The 27,256-nt window shown below is 37.8% G+C and overlaps 1 protein-coding gene across 1 annotated transcript in view; it reads left to right on the top strand.

Moving 5' to 3' along the window:
• LOC149261396 (uncharacterized) overlaps positions 1–27,256 on the top strand; it is a 55,075-nt gene that overhangs the window by 22,955 nt on the left and 4,864 nt on the right. Inside the window, exon 2 of the mRNA XM_089368970.1 lies at positions 24,871–24,962. Coding sequence (XP_089225096.1) covers positions 24,871–24,962 — 92 coding nt within the window. The remainder of the gene's footprint in view (positions 1–24,870; positions 24,963–27,256) is intronic.

The raw sequence follows: 27,256 nt of genomic DNA, 5'->3' as shown, positions 1-27,256 counted from the left end.
AGAAATTCAAGTTAGAAGTCTTTCTGAAGTCATGCAAGAGTTATCCCTTAAATTAAGGAGATAAGATTGATTTATATTTGAGTTGTAATTAGTTAGCTTAGTTTACTGAGTTAGTCCAGTTAAATTAGTTCCAAACTGTTTGAGGAACTAACGGTGAGTTAATAGTCAGTTGATGCATGCATGCGCTCAACTAGTGCTACTCCGGTTAACTGAAGATTCCCTCATCAGAAACTCATGCAAGTCTATTCTGAGAAAGACCCAGTTGAGATTAAAGTCAAGGACAATGTACTAATGCGGTCAAGGATTTAGTCCTTAAGGATTGCGCAGTTTTGAGAGAGATAATCCACTTGGTAATAGGTGAATCATCCACAAGGAACAGCGCAAGGAAATAGGAACTTGGAGGGAAGAGAGGAGGGCTAGAGATAAGCCAAGATTTCCTGTGAGCATTTGTGAGGATTGTACTTAGAGCTAACTAGATGTGAGAGCTAAGGATTTATATAATTCCTATGTATTTCCACCATGTATGACAATACAATAGTGTGGGGTTTTTAGCTGAGGCTTTCCCCAAAGTATTTTCATGTGTATTGTGCCATTGATTCTTCTTCTTCTAGTTATATTGTTCAACTCGATCTTTAAGATTCTGCAAATTGATAGTAGAAGTAGGTTATAGTATTCTGATTTGATTTATATTACATTATCGGGTTAACCTACACAGATTTTCTACATGGTATCAGAGCTATGAACAGTATACTGAGAAGAGAATTCGAAGTTTGAAGTTCGAGGTTGTAGGTGAAAATAAATTCATATCATACTTCAAGGTTGGCCAATGGCGTTCTATGGCTTGAGACTCGAGTATGCCCTGGAAGGTAGCTCAAATTACATAGCATGGAAAGATAGAATGGAGGTTGTATTAGAAGACAATGGCTTGAAGGAATTCATTGATCAAGAAATCCCAAAGCCAGCTTCAAATAATGCACAAGAGTTGGATGAGTGGAAGAAGTATGTGGCGAAGGTGAGATGGATCATCCTTGAGGGAGTTCAAGACCATATTGTCTCGAGTCTCCATGGGAAGGATAGTCTATTTTCAATGTCGAAGACACTGGAGGACCTCTATCAGAATAGTAGCGACTAGAGGAAATTGGTGCTCAAGGATAAGCTTCGAAGAATCAAGATGGAGAAGGGCGATACTATTTCCACATATCTGAACAAGCTCACCACCTGCAGAGATGAGCTTGGCAGTGTGGGAATAACTACTGCCGATGATGATATGGTGAGCCTCGCTCTCCTTGGCCTTCCAAAGACTTGGAATAGCTACCAGGACTCTGTGAATGGAAGTGAGAACTACCAGATTGGGAACAATTGTGATCGGATCTTATGTAGGAGGAGATCAAGAGGAGCACACGAGATGGTTCTTCATCCAAGAATGATGATGAAGAAAATCTAGCCTTAGCAAGTAAGGCAAGGAAAAGGAAGGGGAAGGCTTCCCATTTCAAATCAAATTCTTCTCATGGAGGGAAGAAGGGTGATATGTCTAAAGTAAGATGCTTTAATTGTCACAAGATGGGACATTATGCGACTAATTTCCCATCGAAGAAGTCCAAGAAGGGCTCCTCAGAAGGATTGGAAGGTGAGGCATTAGCCTCTCAGTTTGAAATGGACTTTACCCTCATTGCATGCATGGTGTCATTGATGATGGGTTGTGTCTAGTATCTTGACAGTGGAGCCTCATTCCGCATGAACGGTGATAAAAATTATTCAGTGCCTTGGAGGAGAAAGACCTCAAGATGCACATAGAGATGGGTGATGATGGAAGGTATAATGTTTCAGGAGTTGGCACGATTGCTTTTCAGAGGGAGCATGGAGCTCCTCTCACCTTGACAGATGTGATGTATGTGCCTGGACTCAAGAAGAACTTGTTATCGGTCGCGATGTTGGAGGACAAAGGCTACAATGTTGTCTTCAGTAAAGGAAAGGCGTTCCTAAGACACATAGACACAGGTCAAACCAAGAGGATAGGGATTTGGGTGAAGAATCTATATAAAATAGAGGTAGATGATTGTGCAACATTGAGTACGAAAGTAGAATTGGTGCAAAGCCAATACATTGGCGAGTTGTGGCACAGGAGGTTAGGCCATTTGCATCATGGGGCTTTGAAGATAATGCAGCAGATATCTACAGGACTTCCCAAAGGTAAACTTGAGCAAGTTGACACATGCAAAGGTTGTACCTTGGGAAAGTACACCAAGTCTTCCTTTCATGATCGAGACAGTCGAGAAGAGGATATCTTAGAGCGATTTCATACTGATTTGTGTGGACCATTCTCGACGGCATCCACAACAAAGCAAAGGTATTATGTGATTTTCATTGATGACTATTCTTGTAAATGTTGGATTTATTTAATACAGAAGAAGGACCAAACTTTCACAAAGTTTTGTGAGTTCAAAGCTTTGGTCAAGAAAGAGTCAAGGAAGAAGATCAAGGCCTTGAGAAGCGACAACGGTGGAGAATATGTCTCTCTAGATTTTAATTACTTATGTGCAGTGGAAGGAATTAAACAAGAGTTGATAGCACTTCATAACCCACAGTAGAATGGGGTGGCCAAGAGGAAGAACAAAACTATTGTAGGGGCAACACGGGAAATGCTACATGACCAAGGCCTACCACTTCACTTGTGGGTTGAGGCATGCAACACAATTTTCTATTTGCAGAATAGAAGCCCGCATCGAATACTTGGGATGAAGACACCAGAGGAAGCTTTCTTCGATAAGAGACCAGATGTGAGTCACTTCAGGATCTTTGGCTCATCAGTATATTTCCATGTTACAAAGGATGCACAGAATAAGCTTGAGCTAACAACAGAGTTGGGGATATTTTTGGGGTACGCTGATACACCTCACAACTATTGGGTGTACTTGCCTACTAGTCGGAGGACAGTGGTTCGCAAAGATCTCAAGTTTGATGAGCAGAAGGCCATGCGAGTTTCCCTTGAGAGGGAGATCCAACTATAGGTTGTGGAGGAACTGTTGGTTCCTAAGTAGGAGTAGCCTCAGATTGATGCAGAGAAGCCGCATGCGGAGGTTCCAGAAGTGGAGACATCCACTCAAGAAGAGTCTTCCAGAGATGGATGGAAGTGCACAAGAGAAGCTAACAGATTGTTGGAGGATGCGAGAGAGAATGTGGGAGCACCATATTCTCAGTGCAGACAGAGGAGGTCACCTGAGAGGTACACTGGATACATGGCCCTTGCTGGGGAATGTGTTGAGACCGAACCATCTTCCTTTGAGGAAGCAGTGCAGCAGCCGATTTGGGTTGATGTTATGGTGGAGGAGTATGACTCCATAGTTCGTAACAATGTTTGGGATGTGGTTCCGAGACCAGAGAACAAGTTAGTTGTGAGTTCCCATTGGCTTTACAAGGTAAAGCAAGCTACTGATGGTAGAGTGGAGAAGAATAAGGCAAGATTTGTTGCTCGTGGATTTTCACAGGTCGAGGGGATTGACTATGATGAGACTTTTTCTCCTGTCGCAAGGTACTCATATATCAAACCTATGTTGGCACTATTAGCACAGATGGGTTGGAAGATCCATCAGATGGATGTGAAGACTGCATCCCTTGATGGCCAGATTAAGGAAGAGGTGTACATAGAGCAGCAGGAAGGTTTTGAGACCTTCGATCATGAGTCACATGTGTGCCAACTCAAGAGAGCATTATACGGGCTGAAGCAAGCACCTTGTGCTTGGTACACCAAGATAGACAACTACTTCACCGGGTTGGGCTTCACAAAGAGTGGAGTGGATGCGAACCTGTACCACATCGTGGTGAAAGGTAAGTTGTTGATCATCATACTTTATGTTGATGATATCATCTTGACTTGTGATGATAAATTGATCGTGTCTTGCAAGGAGGACCTTGTAAGAGAATTCAAGATGAAAGGCATGGGTCTCATGCCTTACTTCCTTGGCATGGAAGTGTGGCAGAAGGATGGGGGGTTGTTTGTGTCTCAGGGCAAGTATGCCAATGAGATACTCAGGAGATTCCACATGGAGAAGTGAAAGCCCATGAAGACTCCTCTATCAGGTAACTGGAGGAAGGAGGTTGCTACTTCAAGACAAGTGGTAGAGGCTATTGCGTATAGGCAGCTTGTGGGTTCACTAATGTACTTAGTGAACACACGACCAGATTTGTGCTATTTGGTGAACGAGATGAGTCAAGCGATGGTTCAGCCTACCAAGATGTTTTGGAAGGCGGCAAAGCATGTATTGAGATACCTTAGAGGCACATCTCAGTATGGATTATGGTACAAACGGACAGAGGGAGTGAAGCTACAGGGCTTCACTGATGCAGATTGGGCAGGGAGTCCATCAGATTAGAAGAGCACATCAGGAGGGATTTTAAACCTTGGATCAGTGGCAGTTTCTTGGTATAGCAGGAAACAGAGGTCGGTTGCACCTAGCTCAACAGAGGTAGAATACATGGTTGCAAGTCAGGGAGCATGTGAGGATATCTAGATGCAGAAAATCCTAGTTGATTTGTTTGATCAGAGGATGGATCCAACTGTGATCTATTGTGATAATCAAAGTTGTATCAAACTCTCTGAGAATCCAGTATTTCATGATAGGTCCAAGCACATCGACATCCGGTATCATCATCTCAGAGACTGTGTAGCGAGGAGGATCGTGTTGTTGCAATATATTTCGACAAAGGAGCAAGATGCTGACATTTTGACAAAGGCATTGTCAAAGTGTAAATTCGAGTTCCATAGAGACAGGATCGGGGTGGCATATAATCCCTTTCTTTTTGAGAGGGAGTGTTGAAATATGGCAACAAGAATATTCCAATTTAATTTGTCCTTGAATTAAAATCAAATTTAGTCTTAACAACTACTTGGAAATAATTAATTAATTAATTTTAAATTAATTAGTTGGAGAAATTCAAGTTAGAAGTCTTTCTGAAGTCATGCAAGAGTTATCCCTTAAATTAAGGAGATAAGATTGAGTTATATTTGAGTTGTAATTAGTTAACTCAGTTTACTGAGTTAATTCCAGTTAAATTAGTTCCAAACTATTTGAGGAACTAATGGTGAGTTAACAGTCAGTTGATGCATGCATGCACTCAACTAGTGCTACTCCAGTTAACTGAAGATTCCCTCATCAGAAACTCATGCATGTCTATTCTGAGAAAGACCCAGTTGAGATTAAAGTCAAGGACAATGTACTATCAGTTGCATGTGTTTTCTCATGGAGAAAACTCATGCATGTAGTCAAGGATTTAATCCTTGAGGATTGCGCAATTTTGAGGGAGATCATCCACTTGGTAATAGGTGAATCATCCACAAGGAATAGCACAAGGAAATAGGATCTTGAAGGGCATAGAGGAAGGTTGGAGAGAAGCCAATATTTCCTGTGAGCATCTGTGAAGATTGTACTGAGAGCTGGCTAGCTATGAGAGCTAAGGCTTTGTATAATTCCTATGTATTTCCACAATGTATGATAATACAGTAGCTTGGGGTTTTTAGCTGAGGCTTTCCCCAAAGTATTTTCATGTATATTGTGCCATTGATTCTTCTTCTTCTGGTTATATTGTTCAACTCGATATTTAAGCTTTCGCAAATTGATAGTAGAAGTAGGTTATAGTATTCTGCTTTGATTTATATTGAATTATCAGGTTAACCTACATATATTTTCTACATAAAGAGCCTTTTTGAGCTTGCATACAAGTTTTGCATCATTTCCTAGAATGAATCCTTCTGGTTCCTCAATATAAACTTCTTCTTCTAAATCTCCATTAAGAAAATATGATTTTACATCCATTTGATATACTTTGAAATTTTTAAAACTAGAAAGAGCAAGAAACATTCTGATGGATTCAAGTCTGGAAATAGGTGCAAAAGTTTCTTCAAAGTATATACCTTCTTGTTGAGCATACCCTTTACAAACAAGTCTTGCTTTGTTTCTAATAACCTCTCCATTTTCATTCAACTTATTCTTAAATATCCATTTTGTTCCAATAACATTTTTATCATGAGGTCTACGAACTAATTCCCAAGTATAATTCTTTTCAATTTGGTCAAGTTCTTCATCCATGGACTTAACCCAACATTCATCTTTGCTAGATTCATTTACATTCTATGGTTCTATGGAGGATAGTAATGCTAGATAAATTGAGGTTCCTGTAAGATTTCTTCTTGTTTGTACTCCAGACCCTTTTTCTCCTAGAATTTCATATTCTGGATGATTCTTTTGAACATACATGGATGAAGTCTTTTCCCTTTCTGTTGTATCTTCTTCTGGTGCTTCACTGGTTTCTTCCTCTATATCATTTTGATTTGATACAGGAAAGAATTCATCATCTTCCTCATTGTCATATTCCTCTGTTGATTTCATTTGTTCCAGATTTCTGCATGCTTCATCAATTACTACATCAATACATTCAACAATTTTCCGAAGTCTTTTATTATAACATTTGTATCCTTTACTTTTGGATGAATAACCAAGAAGAATTCCTTTGTCTGCTTTGGGTTCAAACCTACCAAGTTTTTCATCAATCCTTTTGATGAAACATTTGCTTCCAAAAACTCTAAAGTGTTTTATAGTACAAGGTTTACCATACCAAAGTTCATATGGAGTTTGATTTCTATTTACCCAAACATTAGCTTTGTTGAGAATAGTCACGACAACAAATGCAGCTTCACCCCAGAAGGTGGCAGGAATTCCAGATTCATCAAGCATAACTCAAGCCATTTTTTGAACTGCTCTGTTCATTATTTCTACTACACCATTTTGTTGAGGAGTTATGGCAACAAAGAACTTCTCCCTGTTGATCAGATCTAATACATTTGATTTTTCGACCTGATTCATTTTCAACCAAAACTTTGAAGGATTTAAAATTTTCAAATGCTTCATCTGTATGCTTTAGTAGACCTATCCAGCAAATTCTAGAAAAATCGTCAATGAATAAAATAAATTATTCCATGAGGTGACCTTTTCCTTGTTGGTCCACAAAATCAGTATGGATGAGTTCAAGAGGCTTACTAGCTGATCATTATTTTTCATTGAAATGAACTTTGGTTTGCTTACCGACTTGACATGGTTTGCAAATGGTATTTTATGGGATGCTAATATCTGGAATATCACATACCACCTTGAGTCTGCATGCTTTTCTTATTTCAGAAAAACTTAGATGCCCCAATCTCCTGTGCCATAACCAATTTTCATATGTTGTACTTAGATAGAATAGTTTTTGTCCTCCATTCAATATGTATAGATTGGTTGGAGTTCGTGTACCGTTGATTATGGTCTTTCCTATATCAAGCTCACAAACCACACATCCATTTGATCGAAACACAACTTCATTTCGTTGATCACATATTTGAATGAAACCCAACAAGTTATTTTTAAACCATCAACATACATGAGATTTCCAGCTTTAACCTTTTCTTTCAAATAAAAAAACCTTTACCTTTAATGACAACTGGTATGTCAATTCCAAAGGAGACATTCTTTTCCTTTTCTAAAGAATTATATGAATTAAGTTTCTCTTTATCACCTCTCATGTGTTTGGATCATCCGTTGTCAATGTACCACTGATTCTCTTGTCCTTGTGCAAACATAGTTATGCCACATATTTCTGATTGAAATTCCTTCTTTCTCCATATCTTGGAATTTGATGAGGTTTTCTCCTTTTGAAGAGTTGGACGAAATTTTCTCCTGCATTCAGATTCTTCATGACAAAAATTATTACAAAACGAACATTCAATTTCATCTTCAAGAGGAGAAAAGTTATTATAGGAGCTTTTCTTGATTCCTGTTATTCTCCTTTGATTTCGTGCTTCTCTAGTCATGATGGTTTTGTAAACAACACATTGAGCAGCCTTATGCCCAAAGTTATGGCATGAAAAACATTGTCTATTAAAGAATTTTCTGTGATCATAGAATATTTTGGCATCGTTTACCTGTTGGTTGATGCTTTTGTTGATGTTCATTCTCGGAATAAATTGAGCATGATTTACCGGATGATTACTTTTATGATTTCGCTGACGATTGACATACTGTTCACTGGTCTTTGTTGCATCAAGATAGCTGTTGGTGGAGGCTAACAACTTTTGTGATTGGGATGATTCTTTAGTATATCCAATACCTATCTTTATAAGATAACGTTGAACTTTGATGATTTCATTTAAAGTTTCTGATCCTTCAGAAAATCTAAGATTAAGAGATTTTGTCTTCTCAAGTTCTTTTCTTAGACTCACAACTTCACATTCTAGTTTTCATTGTGCTTTTCTCTTTCAGTGAGTTGATGTGTCAACGTGTCTATGATCATATTCTTTTCTTCTAAACAGATTTTGAGTTTTGTGATTTCTTCAAGAAAGTATTCCTCTTCTAAGGCATCCAAAAAATCATCATTTTCATAAGCCATGAGTAGTTTATAATCTTGTTCAGTTTCATCTTCATCACTATTAGATAATCCATCACTATCTTCATGGGTATAGTAACTTCTTCTATTAACAACCTGTTTTCTATTGCCTTTTTCATATTCCTTTCCCTTTTCATATTTATCTTTATGAGGACATTTGGCAGCATAATGGTCGACTCTACCACAAGCAAAGCATTTGAATGGTAGCTTACCTCTGAATCTTCCGGAACCTCGTTGAAGCTTCTTGACAAAGTTTGCCTCATCTTCTTCTTCTGAAATATATCTTGATTCATTGTGCTCTTCCTTTTCTTTTCCCTTTGCTGAAGCTTTGAAAGCAGCTTCTCTCATATCTGATGGACCTCCTTTCCTCATTTCAAAGGCAGTTAGAATTCCATGAAGTTGAACCACAGTAATAGATTGAAGATCCTGCTTTTCTTCTATGGTAGATACTTTTGACTCAAATTTAGAAGACAAAGATCTTAAAATTTTCTCTACTAAAGTAGCCTCCTTTATTTCTTCACCCAAATTCTTCATACAATTAACAATCTCATCTACACGTAAAAAGTAACTAGCAATAATTTCATCACTATGCATCTTAAGATTTTCATACTGAATTCTGAGAGTTTGGAGCTTATCACATTTTACCTGGGAATCTTCTTCGTAGATCTGAATGATTTTTTCCCATAACTCTTTGGTTGTCTTGAGCTACATGACTTTGACGAATTCTAATTCTAATAGACTTCCCAATAAAGTATTGACTGCTTTGGCATTGGTTTTGTATATCTTCTTACATGTTGAATCTGTAGGTATTGCTGCTGGAAATTGATATCCTACTTCCACAATTTCCCAAACATCGGCTCCAAGCGATTGAAGATAGGCTCTGGTTCTTATTTTCAGATATACCAAGTTGTTCCCATTGAAGATTTGTGGTCTGATAGATCCCATGCCTTTGTGATTGTTCATCTTGAAAGATCTCCCTTCATGTGATCAAGCTTCTTCTGAAGCACTTGCTATGATACCAATTGTTGGGAATAATACTGAGAGGGGGGGGGGGGGGGGTGAATCAGTATTTTCAAATCAATAAAATTTTCATTTCCATAATCATATTTATATACACTACTTAAGCGAAGGGAACTCGTGTGTGCACCCAATTGTTCTTAAGGAAACCAGTGTATATCTAGTGAACTTATGATTCAGTTAATTCATCATATGTTGACCTTTAATCAGTACATCGGTACTTTATTAAACATTAGACAATAACCATGTGTAGTAATAATAGAATAAACCATCACACATAAAAAACATACATGAACACCAAGATTTAAGGTGGAAACCCAATGCAGGAGAAAAACCACTTGTTGTTGTTGTCTCTGTCTTCTTTTAATATAAAGAATAATGTGTTTACAATCTTGTACTAGTTGAAACTCATACCAGTACGCAGACACCCACCTGCAAAAGGATACAACCTTCTCTCGTTCTCCAGCTTTTACTGGAAGGGAGCTACAACCCCCTATCTCTTGTACTAGCCGATATGTTTACTAGTACATAGGTGCTGACCTACACAAGGCTACAACTTTCACTCGTTCTCCAACTGCTACTGGAAGGGAGCTCCAACCCTTTGATCAAATCACCGGCCACTACTGGAAGGAAGCTTCGACTTCCTCACTGAAGGCTCCAACCCTCAGTATACTCCAGGGACCAAGTTTCATAAATTTTCAGACTGGATACTCCTGGTACACAAAAACACAATATGAAGCCCACATTTCATCCAATTTTCATATTGGACCCATTTGTAACATTGAAGTTCAAAATCACAATTGTAATACAACCATCAAATACATCTGCATCAAACAATCACTAAAACCCAATCATCAATCTCTAATATAACTGAAACCCAATCATCAATCTTTGAATCAACCACAACTAAATCAATCAATCATTGAAAACTCAATCAACCAATACTTCATCAAAATTCAATCAATCAAATGGAACAGATAGATCATTGTAACCAGTACACAGATCTGAACCCAGAACACTGCATCAACAACCAGAACCAACTGCAACTTCAAAAATCATATCTCAGAGTGTATACACTACTTCAATGAAACCAACCTACGTGTATATGCTACTTTCTTTAACCAAACCTGCGTATACCTTTAAAACTACTGAATCATCAAAATTTATGAATCAAATCTGTACCAACCAGGAATATTCTAAACATCTAGTGTCAATTACAGAGATCTAGATAGTCAACAACAAAGATAACCCTTATCACTTAATTAATCAATCAATCAGACACAAACTCTTTATGCATTCAGTTCTACTTTCAAATCTAAGAAGATTTCATTGACAAATAGTAGTAAAACAACAACACTGATAAGATAGATCAATCATTTCTGAACAATAGGCTTTTCTTTTGCATACACTACTTAGAAGAGTATAACTTGCATGTATAAGCACCTTCACCATGGAGAACCAACATATAGATCTACAAATACAAACTTATAACTTCACAACTATTCCAAACTTCAGATATACCCATATCATAGCATTTACAAGATAAAACATTTGTTATCACTCAGATCTAGCCTATCCATTATCAGATCACATAATGATAAGTCATTATGATCTTGATCCATCATTAGATCTCATCCATCATAAAAAAAACACTCAGGTGCATACTTAGTCCAGATCAAGAAAAGCATCAGAAACCCATAACATGCATATTTGCTTTTGATCTAACACTTCATAAGATATTCATTACTTGTGCACATATCCCTTTGATCTTTTCCTGCTTATATAGTTTTAGCCTTTCTCAATACCTCAAACCAAAACAACGCTAAGAACCGGTGGTATTCTTAGAAGGGATCAAATAATCGTTACTCCGCTCAATATTGTGGGCTAATACCATGGTATTAACCCTTGGTATTCTTTAAAATTGAATTTCCTTGATTTTCCAATCCATACACGCTTTTCCTCTTGTGAAAGTGCGTGCATACGTATATTATATTTTTGTACAGTGAACCCGCGTATACAACTTTACATATTTGAAAATGTCCTTTTTCTTCAACTTCTTGAATCTGATCAGTAGATCTTTGTTCCAACTTCTTGTTCTTCTGTACCAATGCCATGTTACCTCTGAATTGGTCTGTTACACTATGAGTTTCCTTTTATCAAATCTGAGCTGGCCTGTAAGTGAATTTCCATCAAGGACAACACTTGTATCATAATGCCAACACCCCTTTTCCTCCTAGTGGTACAATTATTACACAACCTGATAGAGTACTAGTGGTTAGATTTGACTCTTTCAACCCTTAACTAGAGTTACAATATTGAATCTTCTAGAATATTCATCATGTACATGTAGCTAGCCCCTTTTCCACTAATAATGGGGGTTGGCATGGCATCCTCTCGAATTATGGTGGTTAATTTTAATAATTCAACTTTCAAGAGGCATAACTTACTTGTACGAGCTCCGATTCTTGTGTTGTTGGAAAGGTATCAATATGTACATTATGGAATCTAGGATAAAAACACAAAAATTGTCCATTTAAGGCTTCAAAATGACTCTTGAAGTTTTTGACTTGAAATTTTGCAAACTGGGACCACCAAAAAAATGGTCATGTGCATTGATTCCTCGACTTTTTCGACTCTAAAAGCACCAAGATGAATGAAAAATAATATAATGATCCAATCGAGATCATTTTTTTAATTACTCAATTTAATTAAAAAGGAAGAAAGTGCATAACCACTTTTGAGAGAAATATGAACCTTTGATCTATGATTATTTCTAATAATATCTAAAATATTTCATTGAGGTTAAATCTTTGTAACCGTCCACTCGATAATGATTGATAATTAAATTGAAACTATGGAAACCCTATTCCAAAATAAACATGCCTATAGACATAATTATTCATAAACCATTCAAAAAATATACCTCTCCTCTTTTAAAAACACAATTATTTGGATTTATTTTGGAAAAATCAACAATTTCTATTATCAAAAATCATGCTTACAAAATATCAGCAAAATGGTGTCAAAACCATACATCAGTGGCCAACATGTCGATGCCCCAAACAAAGAAAATCTCAGAAATCACTCCATGTATGTAAAAGTGTATAATATCAATGCATCTAACATTCTCGAAATTCATAGAATGTAAAATAAATCACAGGACAAAAAACTAGATCCAAAAAAACTCCATAGGAAAGAACCCAAACTAATTTGTTTCCCAACAAGACGACCGAGAACTAAATGTTCCCATGTCTCATAGCAAGCCCCTCATTCGATAATCATTCAAAAATATGTTAATGTACATATAATACATAAAAATAATATTAATAGATTTGGAAATATATCGACAATGGGGTGATATTCTTTATTTGACATATCCCATTAGATCATAAGTATTTAAACATAAAATATAATGTATATTAAGATTTAGATTTCGTTGATCAATTGAATCACTACTAATAAACTACAAAAACTTAAACACACATAGTAGACTACAAAAGTTGAAGTGCACACTAATAAAAAAAACATTACAAAATAATGTATCGATAAAATGATTATAGATTATATCACATTATCACATATCTAAAACAAGGGAGGTTTCATGGCAGCTAGTCCTTGCCTTGAGCGGGAGTAGTACTAGTCCCTCACTTGAGGGGAGTAGTACCCGTTCCATTTTGCCTGGGAGGCATAGAGTAGTATTGGTTCCATTCCACTTGAGAGGCATAGAAAACTTTGCAGCTCGGAAAAACGCCTTTGAAACGCTATTCTTTTGTATGTAAAATTACAAATACACTTATCGATAGACAGACAAGTTAAAACCACCCTTAGTCAACACCCATGTAAATTAGGCTTGCATTCTCTCAGTGGATGCGAATGGAGGTGAGTCTTGAAATATGTCTGTATGTCACTTTGAGAATTAAATTGGTCGACACCCATGTAAATTATTCTTATTGGGTCGTTTTGCAAGTTGAAGTTTTTAGCCTCTTCCCCATATAGTTTTTCTGCCCAAACTAGATGGGTTGAGTTTTGCTGCCCAACCTGGATGCGTTGAGTAAAAATCAATGCCCCTATTTCCATAAAGCTCAACCCACTTTTCTATGGATGCTCATGATAGAAGAACTAAATGAAAGTATTAATGCTTATTACTATACAGATAATTGCATGATTCAAGTGTTCAATCTAAAAACGATCAATGATTGAAGACTATATATACGAAATAAAAATATGAAACCATGCATGTAGTTGATCAAAATAGGCATGTAGTTCATCTTATAATTATATATTGCAACCCCAGTTGATCCAAGGCCATTTGCTTCTATGTATAAACTAAACAATAATCTTAGTAGCATGCCCCCAAAGTACATACCAAGATTGAATTTGACAAAATGACTTTATGATGAAAATCACAATTGAAGCCTCATGAAAAATGCAAAATGTAAGAAGGATCAATGCCCATTACATGACTTCTGTTATTCTGGTAGTGTACAACGATGTGAAACATGGAGTGGATGCCCCGTAAAGGTTTCATTAACAAAGTAGCAATGAATATGGAATAAAGGGACATTCACATTGGACAGAGTAGTAATGTGATCTAGGTGGATGTTGGTGGCCACCCACCTATCCCATTTGGACCCCCACAACTATCTCTTTCAGTTTTTCTGTTTCCTTAATTATAGCACAGTTTACTATTTTTAGCAGTTTTTCGGGTCCTAAACTTCCGGAGCCGTTTTGAGGCCCTAAACGAAGTTTTTTGGGAAATCCACCTCCAACAACTTTTATATCTAAAAATCATCTTTTTTGTTGTAGTCCTCGGAGAGATCTTTCCAACGGGCTATCATGCGCGTCAAACAGAGATAGTACGACCAATTCGCGACCCCGGGAAGTTGATGTACCAACTTACCCAAAAACGGGGCCCACAATTTGGTGTTTCATCTTCTAGGGTTAGGTTTTGGAATGTGAAGGGTTTTCCATTGTTTCTCAACAATAAATAGGCCCTCAAGCCTCATTGTAACACAGTTTTTGGGAGAACAGTTCAGAGGCATGTAGCCGACACATCTCTTCTCAGAGATAAGCTACCATTGCCCTAGCTGGGTTATTTCCATTTATATTTGTAAGCATATTTCAGTATTCTACAGTAATGAAATGAAGTATTATTTCCGTTGCATATTTGTATTTATGGTTATCTCTGTAATCTATTGCGTTCCTGCTTAAGTTCGGATCAGTGGTATCAGAGCGGTCTGCTTTTTTTCTCTGTTTTTATTTGCATGTCCCCAACGAGGTCGGGATATAAGGAGTTAGGGCTTGAACTGGTCGAACCTTTGCAAGACCAGCCTCGCAAATCCCAACGGCCTCCCATGGCGGATGAGAAGAAAGACGAGGGGGCAGGAGATCCTATCAAAATCTTGCTCGAAGAAGCGCTCGAGCGGCAAAGGAACGCGATGATGGATAGCTTTGCGCAGATCCTTCAGCGGCTACACAGAGGCGACGCATCGGCTTCCAACAGCGACTCTGGAAATGCCACACTCTTCAAGGTACAAGTTAATTTTGAAATCCCCATATTCGAGGGTCAAATAGACGCAGATGCCGTAGATAAATGGTTAAATCTACTAGATGGGTATTTTTCTGTTCATGAATTTTCAAATCGGGAAAAGATTGTTTTCGCTCTTCTCAAAGCAGCCCCCCACGTCAAGGACTGGTGGGAAACCTACTGCGAGCAGAAGGATGAAAGTACAGGCTCACTATTTTCAGCCACACCCACTTGGAATGACTTCCGGGATGCCATCAAGGAGCAGTACTACCCTGTCGGAAGCTATGAGGACATTTACATCAAATGGACGACACTGCGGCAGGGACGAGACCAAGATGTGCCGGAGTTCACAAAAATTTTTCATACCCTTTGCACACAGTTGGGTATCAAAGATTTTGAGCTGCATCTGGTACTCAAATACCGTGGCTGCCTACACAGATACATCCAGGAAGAGATGGGGTTCTTGAATATCTCCTCACTCAGCACAACATACCAATATGCTGTCAAAATCGAGCAAAAGTTCAAACAGAAGAAGCGAGACTTTGGATCTGCAAATCCGAAGCTCAAAGGACAAAGCCAAGGCGGGGTGACCCAAGACAAACCATCGAAGCCGCAAGAAAAGAACAACACCACGAAGTCGAGGAAGGACACAAGAAAGTGGTGTGAGTTCCACAAGAGTCCCACTCATAACACAAGTGAGTGTCGGACCAAGCAATTGCTGGCCGAGTTGAAGGCTTCCGAATCAGATGCATGTTCCGACCCTGAGCCAGAACCCGACAAGGGGAATGGAAAAGGGAAGCAGATCATTGATGCGGATCCCAGTGCCACTGTTGCCACTGCCAAGATCCAGAATAATGAACCTACAGATCCAGAAGAGGGGGAGCGTCTTTTCCACTCACAGATGTGGGTGAATGGTTCGCCGCTGCAATTCATTGTCGACAGTGGCAGCCAAAAGAACCTCGTTTCAGCAGAGGTCGTGAAGCGGTTGGGCCTACCGACTACACCAAACCCATAGCCGTACAGTATCGGGTAGCTTCATGAAGGACGAGATCTCAAAGTTCGCCAGCAGTTCCGCTTTCCCTACAGCATCAAGCCCTTCACAGACGAGGTATTGTGTGATGTTACACCTCTGGATGTTTGTGATGTACTATTAGGCCAGCCATACTTGTGGAGGCGACATGCTGTGTATGAGTCAAGGCCTCGCACTGTCATCATTTCTTTGGATAATTCATTATACAGGATACCGGAGGTAGCCCCACCTACCGCCACCTCTTTGATCACTACTAAGAAAGGCAGCAAGCTCATCTCACAGACTAGGAAATTTATTTTCTGTCTAGTTCTATCCCAAAGTAAGGGGAAGATCGTTGCTACATCCATGACCCCCGCGAAGGGTTCCTCCACACAGCAGCAGCAACAGAGGGATATAGTCGTGACAGAACATAGGAACAACTTCTCCTTACCCGAGGGGTACCACACAAGTTTCAGGTGGGCGACAAAGTTTGGCTACATTTGCAGAGGGAGCGCCTTACCAGAACCCATCAGAAACTCAGACCACTTCGACATGGTCCTTACACCAGTAACAAGGCTACGGGAAACAATGCTTTGAAGCACAGCATTCCTCCATTCCTTCGCTTGCACTGAGTGTTCAATGTGGACCGTCGTCGACCATGCTCCCCACCATTTCTGGACACATCAGAGATTGCAGAACAGCTCACCAGAGACCCAACTCAGCAAAGCTTCCTCATCTCAAGGAGGAACTCAACGCAATGGGGACCATTGCTTCCTAAGGGGGGAGGAATGATCCAGGTGGATGTTGGTGGCCACCCACCTATCCCATTTGGACCCCCACAACTGTCTCTTTCAGTTTTTCTGTTTCCTTAATTATAGCACAGTTTACTATTTTTAGCAGTTTTTCGGGTCCTAAACTTCCGGAGCCGTTTTGAGGCCCTAAACAACGTTTTTTGGGAAATCCACCGCCAGCAATTTTTTTGTCTAAAAATCGTCTTTTCCGTCGTAGTCCTCGGAGAGATCTTTCCAACGGGCTATCATGCATGTCAAACGGAGATAGTACGACCAATTCGCGACCCCGGGAAGTTGATGTACCAACTTACCCAAAAACGGGGCCCACAATTTGGTGTTTCATCTTCTAGGGTTAGGTTTTGGAATGTGAAGGGTTTTCCATTGTTTCTCAACAATAAATAGGCCCTCGAGCCTCATTGTAACACAGTTTTGGGGAGAACAGTTCAGAGGCATGTAGCCGACACATCTCTTCTCAGAGATAAGCTACCATTGCCCTAGCTGGGTTATTTCCATTTCTATTTGTAAGCATATTTCAGTATTCTACAGTAATGAAATGAAGTATTATTTCCGCTGCATATTTGTCTTTATGGTTATCTCTGTATTTTATTGCGTTCCTATTTAAATCCGGATCATAATGAATATAGAATAAAGGGACATTCACATTGGACAAATTAGTAATGATTATAGAATAAAGAGACATCCACATTACACACCCTAGATATAGGCAAGCAAACATGATTAATACATGTCATCCTAGTGGTGAAGCTACTAGCTAGCCCATTACTCTGTATGCATCAATGAAACAGATGGTGCTATAATAGTTATACAATTGTAGGGATATGGGATGCCCCAAGTTATTGGATATGGGAAGTTAAATTTGCAAGTTCTTGAACTTAGATAGGTTAAATTCACAAACTTGGTATTTTGGTTGTTGATTGTTTATTACCAAAGCTAAATAACTTATCTTTACTAAAAGGTTCACAATATAATAAATTTTAAAAATACAATCATACCAAACTGCTTGCACACAACAGTTTGGTATACAATCTGTTTAGTCAAATTAGAATATCCATTAGTTTACGTTGCCCAAATAAGACTTGAGAAATACACAAGGTAGTCCTAAATCCAACAAATTATAGACTTCGTTTGTGATAAATTACATTATTACAAATCAAGATATCGGTTGTTGTTTCAAAGATTAGAGAGAAACAGTCAACAAGAAGGTTGTTGTTTCAAAGATTAGAGAGAAATAGTCAACAAGAGATTGTATCTGGGAAATCTACTATGTCAACATGGGGAACTATCACTTTCTCGAAATCATCTGTTAAAGTCAACCTATTGTAATTGCATCTGTAATTGGATCATAGAACTCACGTTGGATCATAAAGGGCACAACCTAGTTTATTAGCGAGACAAGCCAGTATATTATGTCGATTCGTTTGAACCAGTTGAGTACCCTTTAAATGGTTCTAATGAACAATCTAAGGAGGTAGTAAGGGAAAAGAGGTCTGGAATATTACCACTTAGTCATTAAGATTTATGAAAAGGGTCAAGCAATTGTTTGGAACCCTCTTTCTCTTAGAGCCTGCCTCGCCTTACTTCCTGGGCTCGCAAGTGACTTATTTCTTTTTGCCGCTCTTGCTTTCTTAAGGCCTTGTTCAATCCCTTCACTCGCTGCTTGATAATTCCGAGTGGGCTTTCAGTTGCCATATTGATTATCATTATTAGAAGAAATTGCATCACTATGATCTTGGTTTGTCAACTCAGAGGCTTAAGCAATGGTGTTTGTGTGTGTGTGTGTATCTATATATATATATATATATATCTATATATATATATATATATATATAAACATAGTACATGCATCATGTACTATATAGTCATTTTCTGATCTCCATGTATTATGATTTTTGTTACATTTTTTTTTCTTCATTCACTATGGAGTTGCTTGGATTCATTTAATGACATGCCCACCAAAATAAACTTACCACACATTTTTACGTGCATTGAAATCCTTAAGAAAAGCAGATCTTCTTAAACATTGATAAACCTGATGTCCATGCATGCTTGATTAGATATTACAATGATGTACCACAGTGGTGGTTTCTTATCTTATTGGAAGGAAGCATGGCTCTGTCACTTATACTTTACATTATATGGAAGGATGATATTCAACTTCCATGGTGGGGCATGCTACTGCCATGTGGGCTTGTATGCAGATTAAGTCTTCCCATTGGAGTGATTCAAGCAACTACAAATCAGGTTCCTTTCCCATCCTTTCTTGTTAAGCAGTAAAATTTCTCATATTCAATCTTCTTAATGCCAGACTAATGAGAAAGAGATGTCTCTATGTACGATGCTTCCATACTAAGCAAGGAGAGCTAGCATGTCCACCATGACTCTGATTTCAAGAGATTGATATCTTTTTTCAAGTTGCCAATTCTAGCTGAAATATGTATAAACAGTTCTGATTAGAGATTGTAACTTCACCCAAATGGAATTGATCAGTTGTCCCTGAAAGGTTTCATAACTCAACCTTTCATAACTAAACTTTTCCATTAAAAGGACATGCCCATTAATGATATTGCATGCTATATTTTATGCCTGCCTATCAGACCATCCATACATTATATGTTTCTTCCTGCCTATTGAACTATCCATTTCCCCATAAAAGCCCTATGAATAGGGGAAACAAAATGAATTTTGTACTCACCAGAAAACTATGCTACTTTCAGAGATCAATATAATTTTATAAAACTGAAATAAAATGAGCTTATGCTATTTCCTTTTTCGTTTATGAACGAAACTAATACTGGAAAAGATGAATTTATATTTCCTTCCAAGAGTACATAAAAAGGAAATCATTAAATTCCTAAGCTTCAGGCATTAGTAAGTGAAAGAGATGGTAAAGAAAGAAATTGTGTTCCATCAAGTGCAACATTCATTGAGAAACTGTGTTCCTATTATGGGTGTAACGACCCCCCCCCTCGCTTGCTTTTCCAGGTTGCTTGAGTGAGAGGGCCATAAACCTCTATCCCCCTCACCGCGGACAAAGAAGTACCAAAATGGACGAGATGGGCTCGTAGGCTTCGCTGGTCAAGATCGGAGGAGTATTTACTTAACATGAGCTAGTAGTAATCCATTCTATTTGGTGACAATTAATGGATTAGATTACTCTTCAATCATTGTATCTATAATATTCTATTTTTGGTAGCCCTCATTGCTACGGCATAACCTAGAGTGGTGGTCGGTTTTTGCAATCACTGTGGTATGTCCTTGTTATGAAACCAGCTCACAAAAAGATAGAAAAGATAGATCAACGCCTTAGAAATAAGCTTCTTCATGGGGGCAACCTCCTTTACATTACACAAATGAACAATTCTTCGACGATACAAATGACAAGTCCTCCTTTCTATATATAGGAGCCTAAGGGGTCATAATATAATCAGAGCCAGCATAACAATAATAATGTAAGGGCACAATAATAACAATATGGGGACTACATGGACACAACAATATAATAAGGGGGTTGTACTAATAACAATAAGGGGTTACACTAGTATTATAGGGACCTAACATGCCCCTGTCCTTCAAAAGGTGTTGTCCTCAATGCTTGAGTAGTTATTGATGCTTCTGTATAAATTCTTATCCTCCCATGTGGAATCTTTAGCAGGTAAGTTCTTCCACTTGATGAGATACTCTGAAATTGATCAATTTTGAAGTTGTCGATTTATCGGTTCTGTGACTACTTCAGGTTCCAATATGATTTTTCCTTCCTTGTCAAGTTCTCACAATATTGTTTGAACTGGGATCTTCTACAACTCTTGAATGAGTTCCCACTCCTTTGGGCATATGGATATCTGTAAGGCTTGATGTTTGGAGGAACACTTCCTAGAATCAAATGACTAGCATGATCACGATCACGAATAGGTGGGAGGCCTTTGGGAGTCTCAAATACCTTGGAATGATTGTCCAAAACGTTTTGGAGATCTGGAGAAATACATGATTTCGATGTGGGATCCTCTAGTGAACATAATTGTGCAATTAGTCCCATTGTTCTTTATTTAGAAGCTTTGTCATGCTGTTAGAGTTGATTATCTTTCCTGATTTCCCTTCGATACCCCTCAATTCAACTTCCTTTCCTTCCCAAAAAAATTTCAAGAAAATTTCTTGAAAATTGAAAGCTATCATACCCAAAGATTGTAGCCATTGGACTCCTAGTAAAACATCAACACCACCCATTGGAATGGAAAGCATTGGGCTACTCAATACATATTCTCCCATGGATAGCTTGATATTATGGCACTTTCCGTAGCAATTTATGGTTCCTCCACTTGCAACCATCACTTGAAACTTTGGTGTTGGATATAGGAAGCAATTCAATTCCTTGGCTATCTTACAATGAATAAAATTATGGGTACTACGTGAATCAATCAACACTATTACCTTTTTCTTCTTGATATGTCCTTCTATCTTGATAGTTTGAGGAGTGGTAATTTCTTCCAATGCATTACAAGATATGGTCGGATTCATTTCTTGATGCTCGATGTGGTCTTTCACTTCTTGAACATTTTTCTTATTGGTCTGTCCTTCTATATTGATAGTTTGAGGAGTGGTAATTCTGGCCAATGCATTACAAGATATGGTCGGATTCATTTCTTCTTTCTCGATGTGATCTTTCACTTCTTGAACCTTTTTCTTCTTGATATGTCCTTCTATCTTGAGAGTTTGAGGAGTGGTAATTCTTTCCAATGCTTTACAAGATATAGTCGGATTCATTTCTTCTTTCTCCGGGGTGGGTTCTTGGTGTATATCCTCTTCTTTTGATGTTTCTTGATCCTTTTCTTCCTCCTCTTCATAATCTATGTAAAATAATTTCTTCTCAGCACACTTATGACCTTTAGTGTATTTGCTATCACAATTGTAACAAAGCCCATTTTCTCTTTTTTCTTCCAATTGTTGTGGTGTAAACCCTGTAGGTGGTGGAAGGCTAGGAGAAAAAATACTTCCATAATTATAGTATTGAGTGGTTGGATTCCTTGTTTCCATAATTTCACTTTCAATTTTTCTTGCCAACCTGAATGCCTTCTCCAATGAATCAGGTTCCCAAAGACGAACCTCATGTTAATGTTATCCTTTAAAGTCCCCATTAAAACATCAACCATTTTCTTCTATGGAATATCATTTACCCTTATATTCAATTTTTGGAAGTCCTCAATGTGCTTTGCCATTGAGCCCTTTTGTTTGAGATTTATCAATTGGCTAAAAAAGGTGTTTCTTTTTGTATCCTCATAATGTGCTATCATTTCCTCTGTGAAAATTGACCACGTGACAAGTGGTTTACGAGAAAAAAGCCCTTTATACCATAGAAATTGATTCAGTTCTAAATAATTAGATGCAATACGTACCTTTTGTAACAGTGGTACACCATGTAGATCAAAATATTTCTCCATCTGTAGTATCCAATTTACCGGATCCTTGCCATCAAACTTCCTCTTCTCGTTTTTTCTTGATTTTAGGAGCTTGATCTTGAAACAACTGTAACTCTATACTTTTGGATCTTTAACTTCTGAAATTACCATTTGTAATAGCCCTTTGAGTCCTCTTTCTAAATCCGCAAGCCTAATCGCAATCGGATTCCTGAAGAAATATTTATTCCTAATCCCCCGGGATGGGCTAATTATAGAATAGTTCAGTAGAGTGAAATTGTACGAAGTTCCACGTATCACTGTTTCAACCTTAGGTTCTAAAAATTATACTCAAACAAAATACAATCCGTCCTCTTTCTATAACTTCTTACGAAATTTCAATCTGATCCTCAGAGAGAAAGTTATGACGATTTTCCCAAGGTCACCTGTTTAGGATGTAATTTAGGAGTCTGCAAAAATCCTAAATTCCTAAGATCATATATCTGAAAATATAGTGAGACAAGATCTAAAATTCAGAACCAAGGTTCAAACTGATTTATTCTCAAATGGGTTTTTTTAGGTTCTGAAACTTTGTAGCGAAAAAGTTATAGCGAACATTCCATGATGACCTATTTTAGATGAAATTCTAGAGCTTGCAAAAACCCTAACTTTCTCAGATCATATATCCTAAAATATAGCGAGACAAGATTTGAAATTCGAACCCAAGGTTAACCGAGATTTCATCTCAAATGAGTTTTTTTTTTAGCTTCTGAAACGTCTTAGAAAAAATGTTATAGTGAAAATGCCACGATGACATGTTTGGAGTAGCGAAACCGTAGAATCCAAAGCTCTGATACAAAATGTTATGAAACTAGCTCACAAAAAGATAGAAAAGATAGATCAACACCTTAGAAATAAGCCTCTTCGAGGGGGCAACCTCCTTTACATTACACAAATGAACAATTATTCGATGATACAAATGACAAGTCCTCCTTTCTATATATAGGAGTCTAAGGGGTCATAATATAATCAAAGCCGACATAACAATAATAATGTAAGGGAAAAATAATAACAATAGTGGGCTTCTATGGGGCACAATAATAACAATATGGGGACTACATGGACACAACAATATAATAAGTGGGTTGTACTAATAACAATAAGGGGTTACACTAGTAGTATAGGGACCTAATAGCCCTATAGTGGCTAGTGACCATTTGGATCAGGGACTGAATATACAAAGTATATAACTTAATCTCCCACTAAAGCTAAAGGATCTTAAACTAGTTATCGATATGGGACTAGATCTTAAATGATAGAATGAAACTCTAGTGATTGGAGTGTTGGTCTCTACCCATGATATGCAATTTTCCTTTGTGAGCTTCACTAACTAAGTAGAGCATCATTTATGCACCAACTGGAGCTTCATGGATCGACTAGAGCATCATTCCTGGGCCAGCCAGAGGTTAATGTTGCACTGGTTAGATCTTATTGCTACACCTTCTAACTCTTCTTTGTTATAAGAGACATAGCTTTGGTACCATGAAGAGTTTACACATGCATAATCATTGCTTTTGCCTTAGCAGTAGTTCTATGTCTTTACAATCAGTGTTGCAGTTTTTGGGAACTTCAATGGGTTCCTCAGATCATATAGCGAATCCAAATGGTGTTGAAGGTAAGGTTCAATTGCCTTAAATTCGAAGGCAACACATGCAGTCCTCAACCACCCACTCCCTATTCCTCTAGCTTAAGGTAGGGACTAGCTCCTTGAGATTGCTAAGTCGCTATTGGAGACCCAGGATCCTATTACATCCAACACACAGGGTGTCCATAAATAATATATCCAATGCAGATTCAATGCACTCATACATGATGTAGGTGTTGTTACCCGATATAGCTACCAATTCAAATAATATATTCAATATATCTATTATCGGAAGCTGCAATGGGGATAATGATGCCTGATTGAGATGGGTATGCACCAGAAATGAAACAACCCCAGAGTGTAATGGCCCATGGCTGAAGCAGAAGCTGCAATGTGGATAACGATGCCCAGTTGAGATGGGTATGCACCAAAAATGAAACAACACCACACTGCAACTTCCCGCGAAAAAAGTAGAAGCTGAAATGTCAATAATGCTCCCTGCGGGTTGAGATTGGTATGCACCAGAAACAAAACAACCCTAGAAAGAAGGATTTTCCATGGGTCGTTGCAGTTGGGTTGTTTCATTACCCTGGGCATGGGCTATTGTGGTTTGTAGTGGTTTTCTTACTGGATTAGTTGGACAATAGGAAATGTCATTCGAGGCAATGAATATTTAGTTTACAAAAACCATAGGAAAACCTCACATGCTCAGAAACATCTTAAACAATGTTTCTACATGTCAATTAAAAAAAGTCTATAAAAAAAAAGATAAATAATAAATAAAGGAAAATTAAAATAAAAGGAAAAGATTTCTCAGAAGGACCTTGCATGGAATTAACGTGTCAAGAGATTGAAAGAAGCCACCACAACCTTCACAAGTTACAAGCTTTCACGGCTGGAAGTGTCGATCCTCCAGTGCTCCATGAGTCACCACAGTTTGAGTTAATGTTGCAGTATGTTGTACTATGGAGTAGTGAATATAATGTTTACACTTACTTCCAATAATTTAGACACCTAGATCGTTTGTTGCTTAACAACTAGCTCCATTTATTATTCTGCAGAGGCTATGTTGGTATTCATAGTTCAGGCTTCAGGGATTTTCTTCTAAAACCAGAGTTTATTGTAGACTGTGGATTTGAACATCCATCAGAAGGTATTCCTATTTAACTTATTAGTGCTATAATATAACAGTTCTCTCTTGTTATTACTGCTCTGTTTGATGTTGTTATTATTTGTTTTATTTGCTTGGACAATATTAACAGTAGCATCTTAACTAAGATAATCATTAAACTTAATAAATCATAGAGGAATAATGCCATACACCGTAACTATTACCATAGTTATTACGAGACTGTAACCAAGGAATAGATAGGACTGAGATTTTCCCTCAGTAGTAAATAGGGTGGTGCTATTTAGCCTATGATTAAACCTGTAATTAAGCTGAACAACTATCAAGTTGGCTATACAAACTCATAAATAGACTATCACATATAGTGGTTAAGGGAAAACAAGATAAGATTTATGGGCTAATTAATACCTGTCCATAGCTAGCTCTAAGTATTTAGATCACTGCTAACGAGTTGTCTGGTTAATGAAAAAGTATGTATATATTATTAATGGCTCTTCATGGTTAAATAATTGCTATAAATCAGTTTATTCCTTAACAATTCTACAAGCAAGCCAGAGAGCCAGACCAGATGTCCTCATGCAAGCAACAAAGAGGGGATAACAACGCGAGAGAGGGATAACCACACAAACAGGAAAGAGTCATAGAACGGAAGAGTAAGCCCAATATGAACGAAGATGGAAACTCTTCTACAAAAAATCCCATCACAGAGTCGCCACTAATATCGCTGCACTATGTAATGGAACAAAAGTCAGGATACAAGTCAGGCTCACCAAGTTACAGCTTTGCACCATGTAATGAAACAAAAGAAATGATACAAGTCAAGCTCACCAGGTTGTATCTGCTTTGCACCGTGTAATGAACCAAACCAGTCAAATGAATCCTCTTTTTCTATGGGTCTTGGTAATTTCTTTTCAAAACTTTTCTAGAATTTTCCCATTTCTCTACCTGCACTGTTTTTTGGGATTCTATATTCTAAATCTTCTGTATTTCCCATGAAACTTATATTCTTTGTTTTTTGGGATTCTATAGTGTACATCTTCTGTATTGCCCATCCAACTTATATTCTGTGCAATCAAGTTTTCTAATTTCTTGACTTGGATGCAAAGAGGAATACCATAAAGGTATTAAACTGAGCTCTGAAGATTCAAGATTGTTATGGTGTGAAGGCAAAGACCCATGTGGTGATGTGGTGACTGGTGAGGCCAAGAAGAGGATATGTGAAGCTACGTCCAAATTGGGGTCATGGGTAACAAGCCCTATGTGCTCGCCACATAAGTGTTACAAAGGCCCAAATGGAAGGTCAGAAAGATCCAGATGTCCAAACGCCAGAAGGGAAAACTAGGCAAGGAAATGTATTAAACTTGTCATCTATGTTTGTGAACTAGCATTCAATGTGCACCACTAATGCTAGCATTCGTTTAGCTAGTTTTTACTAGTTTGAAAATGCAAAACAAATTAATAATTATAACATATGGTTTGGCCTTTTCACCTCGGGAAGAGGCCAAATAAGATGGTGAATTAGTCTAATAAATGGCGAATCAAAGTATGTCAAAAAACTTTAACTATATCATGATCATTGGAATTAACAAACATGTGGACTAATGCTAAGAGGAGCATAATTTATTATAGTAGTCCCTGCCATGCCTACGGCAGGGACTAATAACATGTACCCACAAGTTAAGTCAACTAATATGTATAAATTAATTTACAAATTAATAAATTTCAAATCTAGTTAACTGTTGGGCCGCCAAATTAACCTCAATTTTCACTCCATTTTCACCTTTATCCTCATTTTGTCACCTCATTTCATCATATTATCATTACATAACCCTATATTTCCATTACCATATGAGTTTATATTCTCATTTTCCAAAGTTATTAATTTCATGTATTTAGAGTGAATTTATGATTAAAAGTTAGAGAAATAACATGTATTTGCTTATACCTAAAAGTGGCTTGAGTTTGATGACATGTGTAGATCATTTGGAAGCTTCCAAGGCACCCTTATGTGGCCTCCCAAGATCAAATTCGAATTTCAACTCAAGAGGTGGACCATATTCCAAGGAGAAAGATCATGGAGATTTTGATGTGTCATGGGATTTGTATCTAGTATTTAGGGATAAGTTGAGACAAGTGTGGGTCTAATAGATATTTAAGGGATCTACATTTATTGAGTAGATATCCCTAATTCATGTATAAATAAGAGGAGCATCCTCCAAATCATGTAATGAAGGAGGAGGAGGGAGAGAAAACAATTATCAGTTATTCATTAGCACCAAATTTATGATTGTTCATTCAACATGAACAATATCATTTTT

This window comes from Pinus tabuliformis, chromosome 6, assembly GCF_031772625.1.
Source record: "Pinus tabuliformis cultivar Carrire ecotype Pingquan chromosome 6, CPIR1, whole genome shotgun sequence".
Lineage (NCBI taxonomy): Eukaryota > Viridiplantae > Streptophyta > Pinopsida > Pinales > Pinaceae > Pinus > Pinus tabuliformis.
This window is presented reverse-complemented; position numbering and strand designations above follow the sequence as displayed.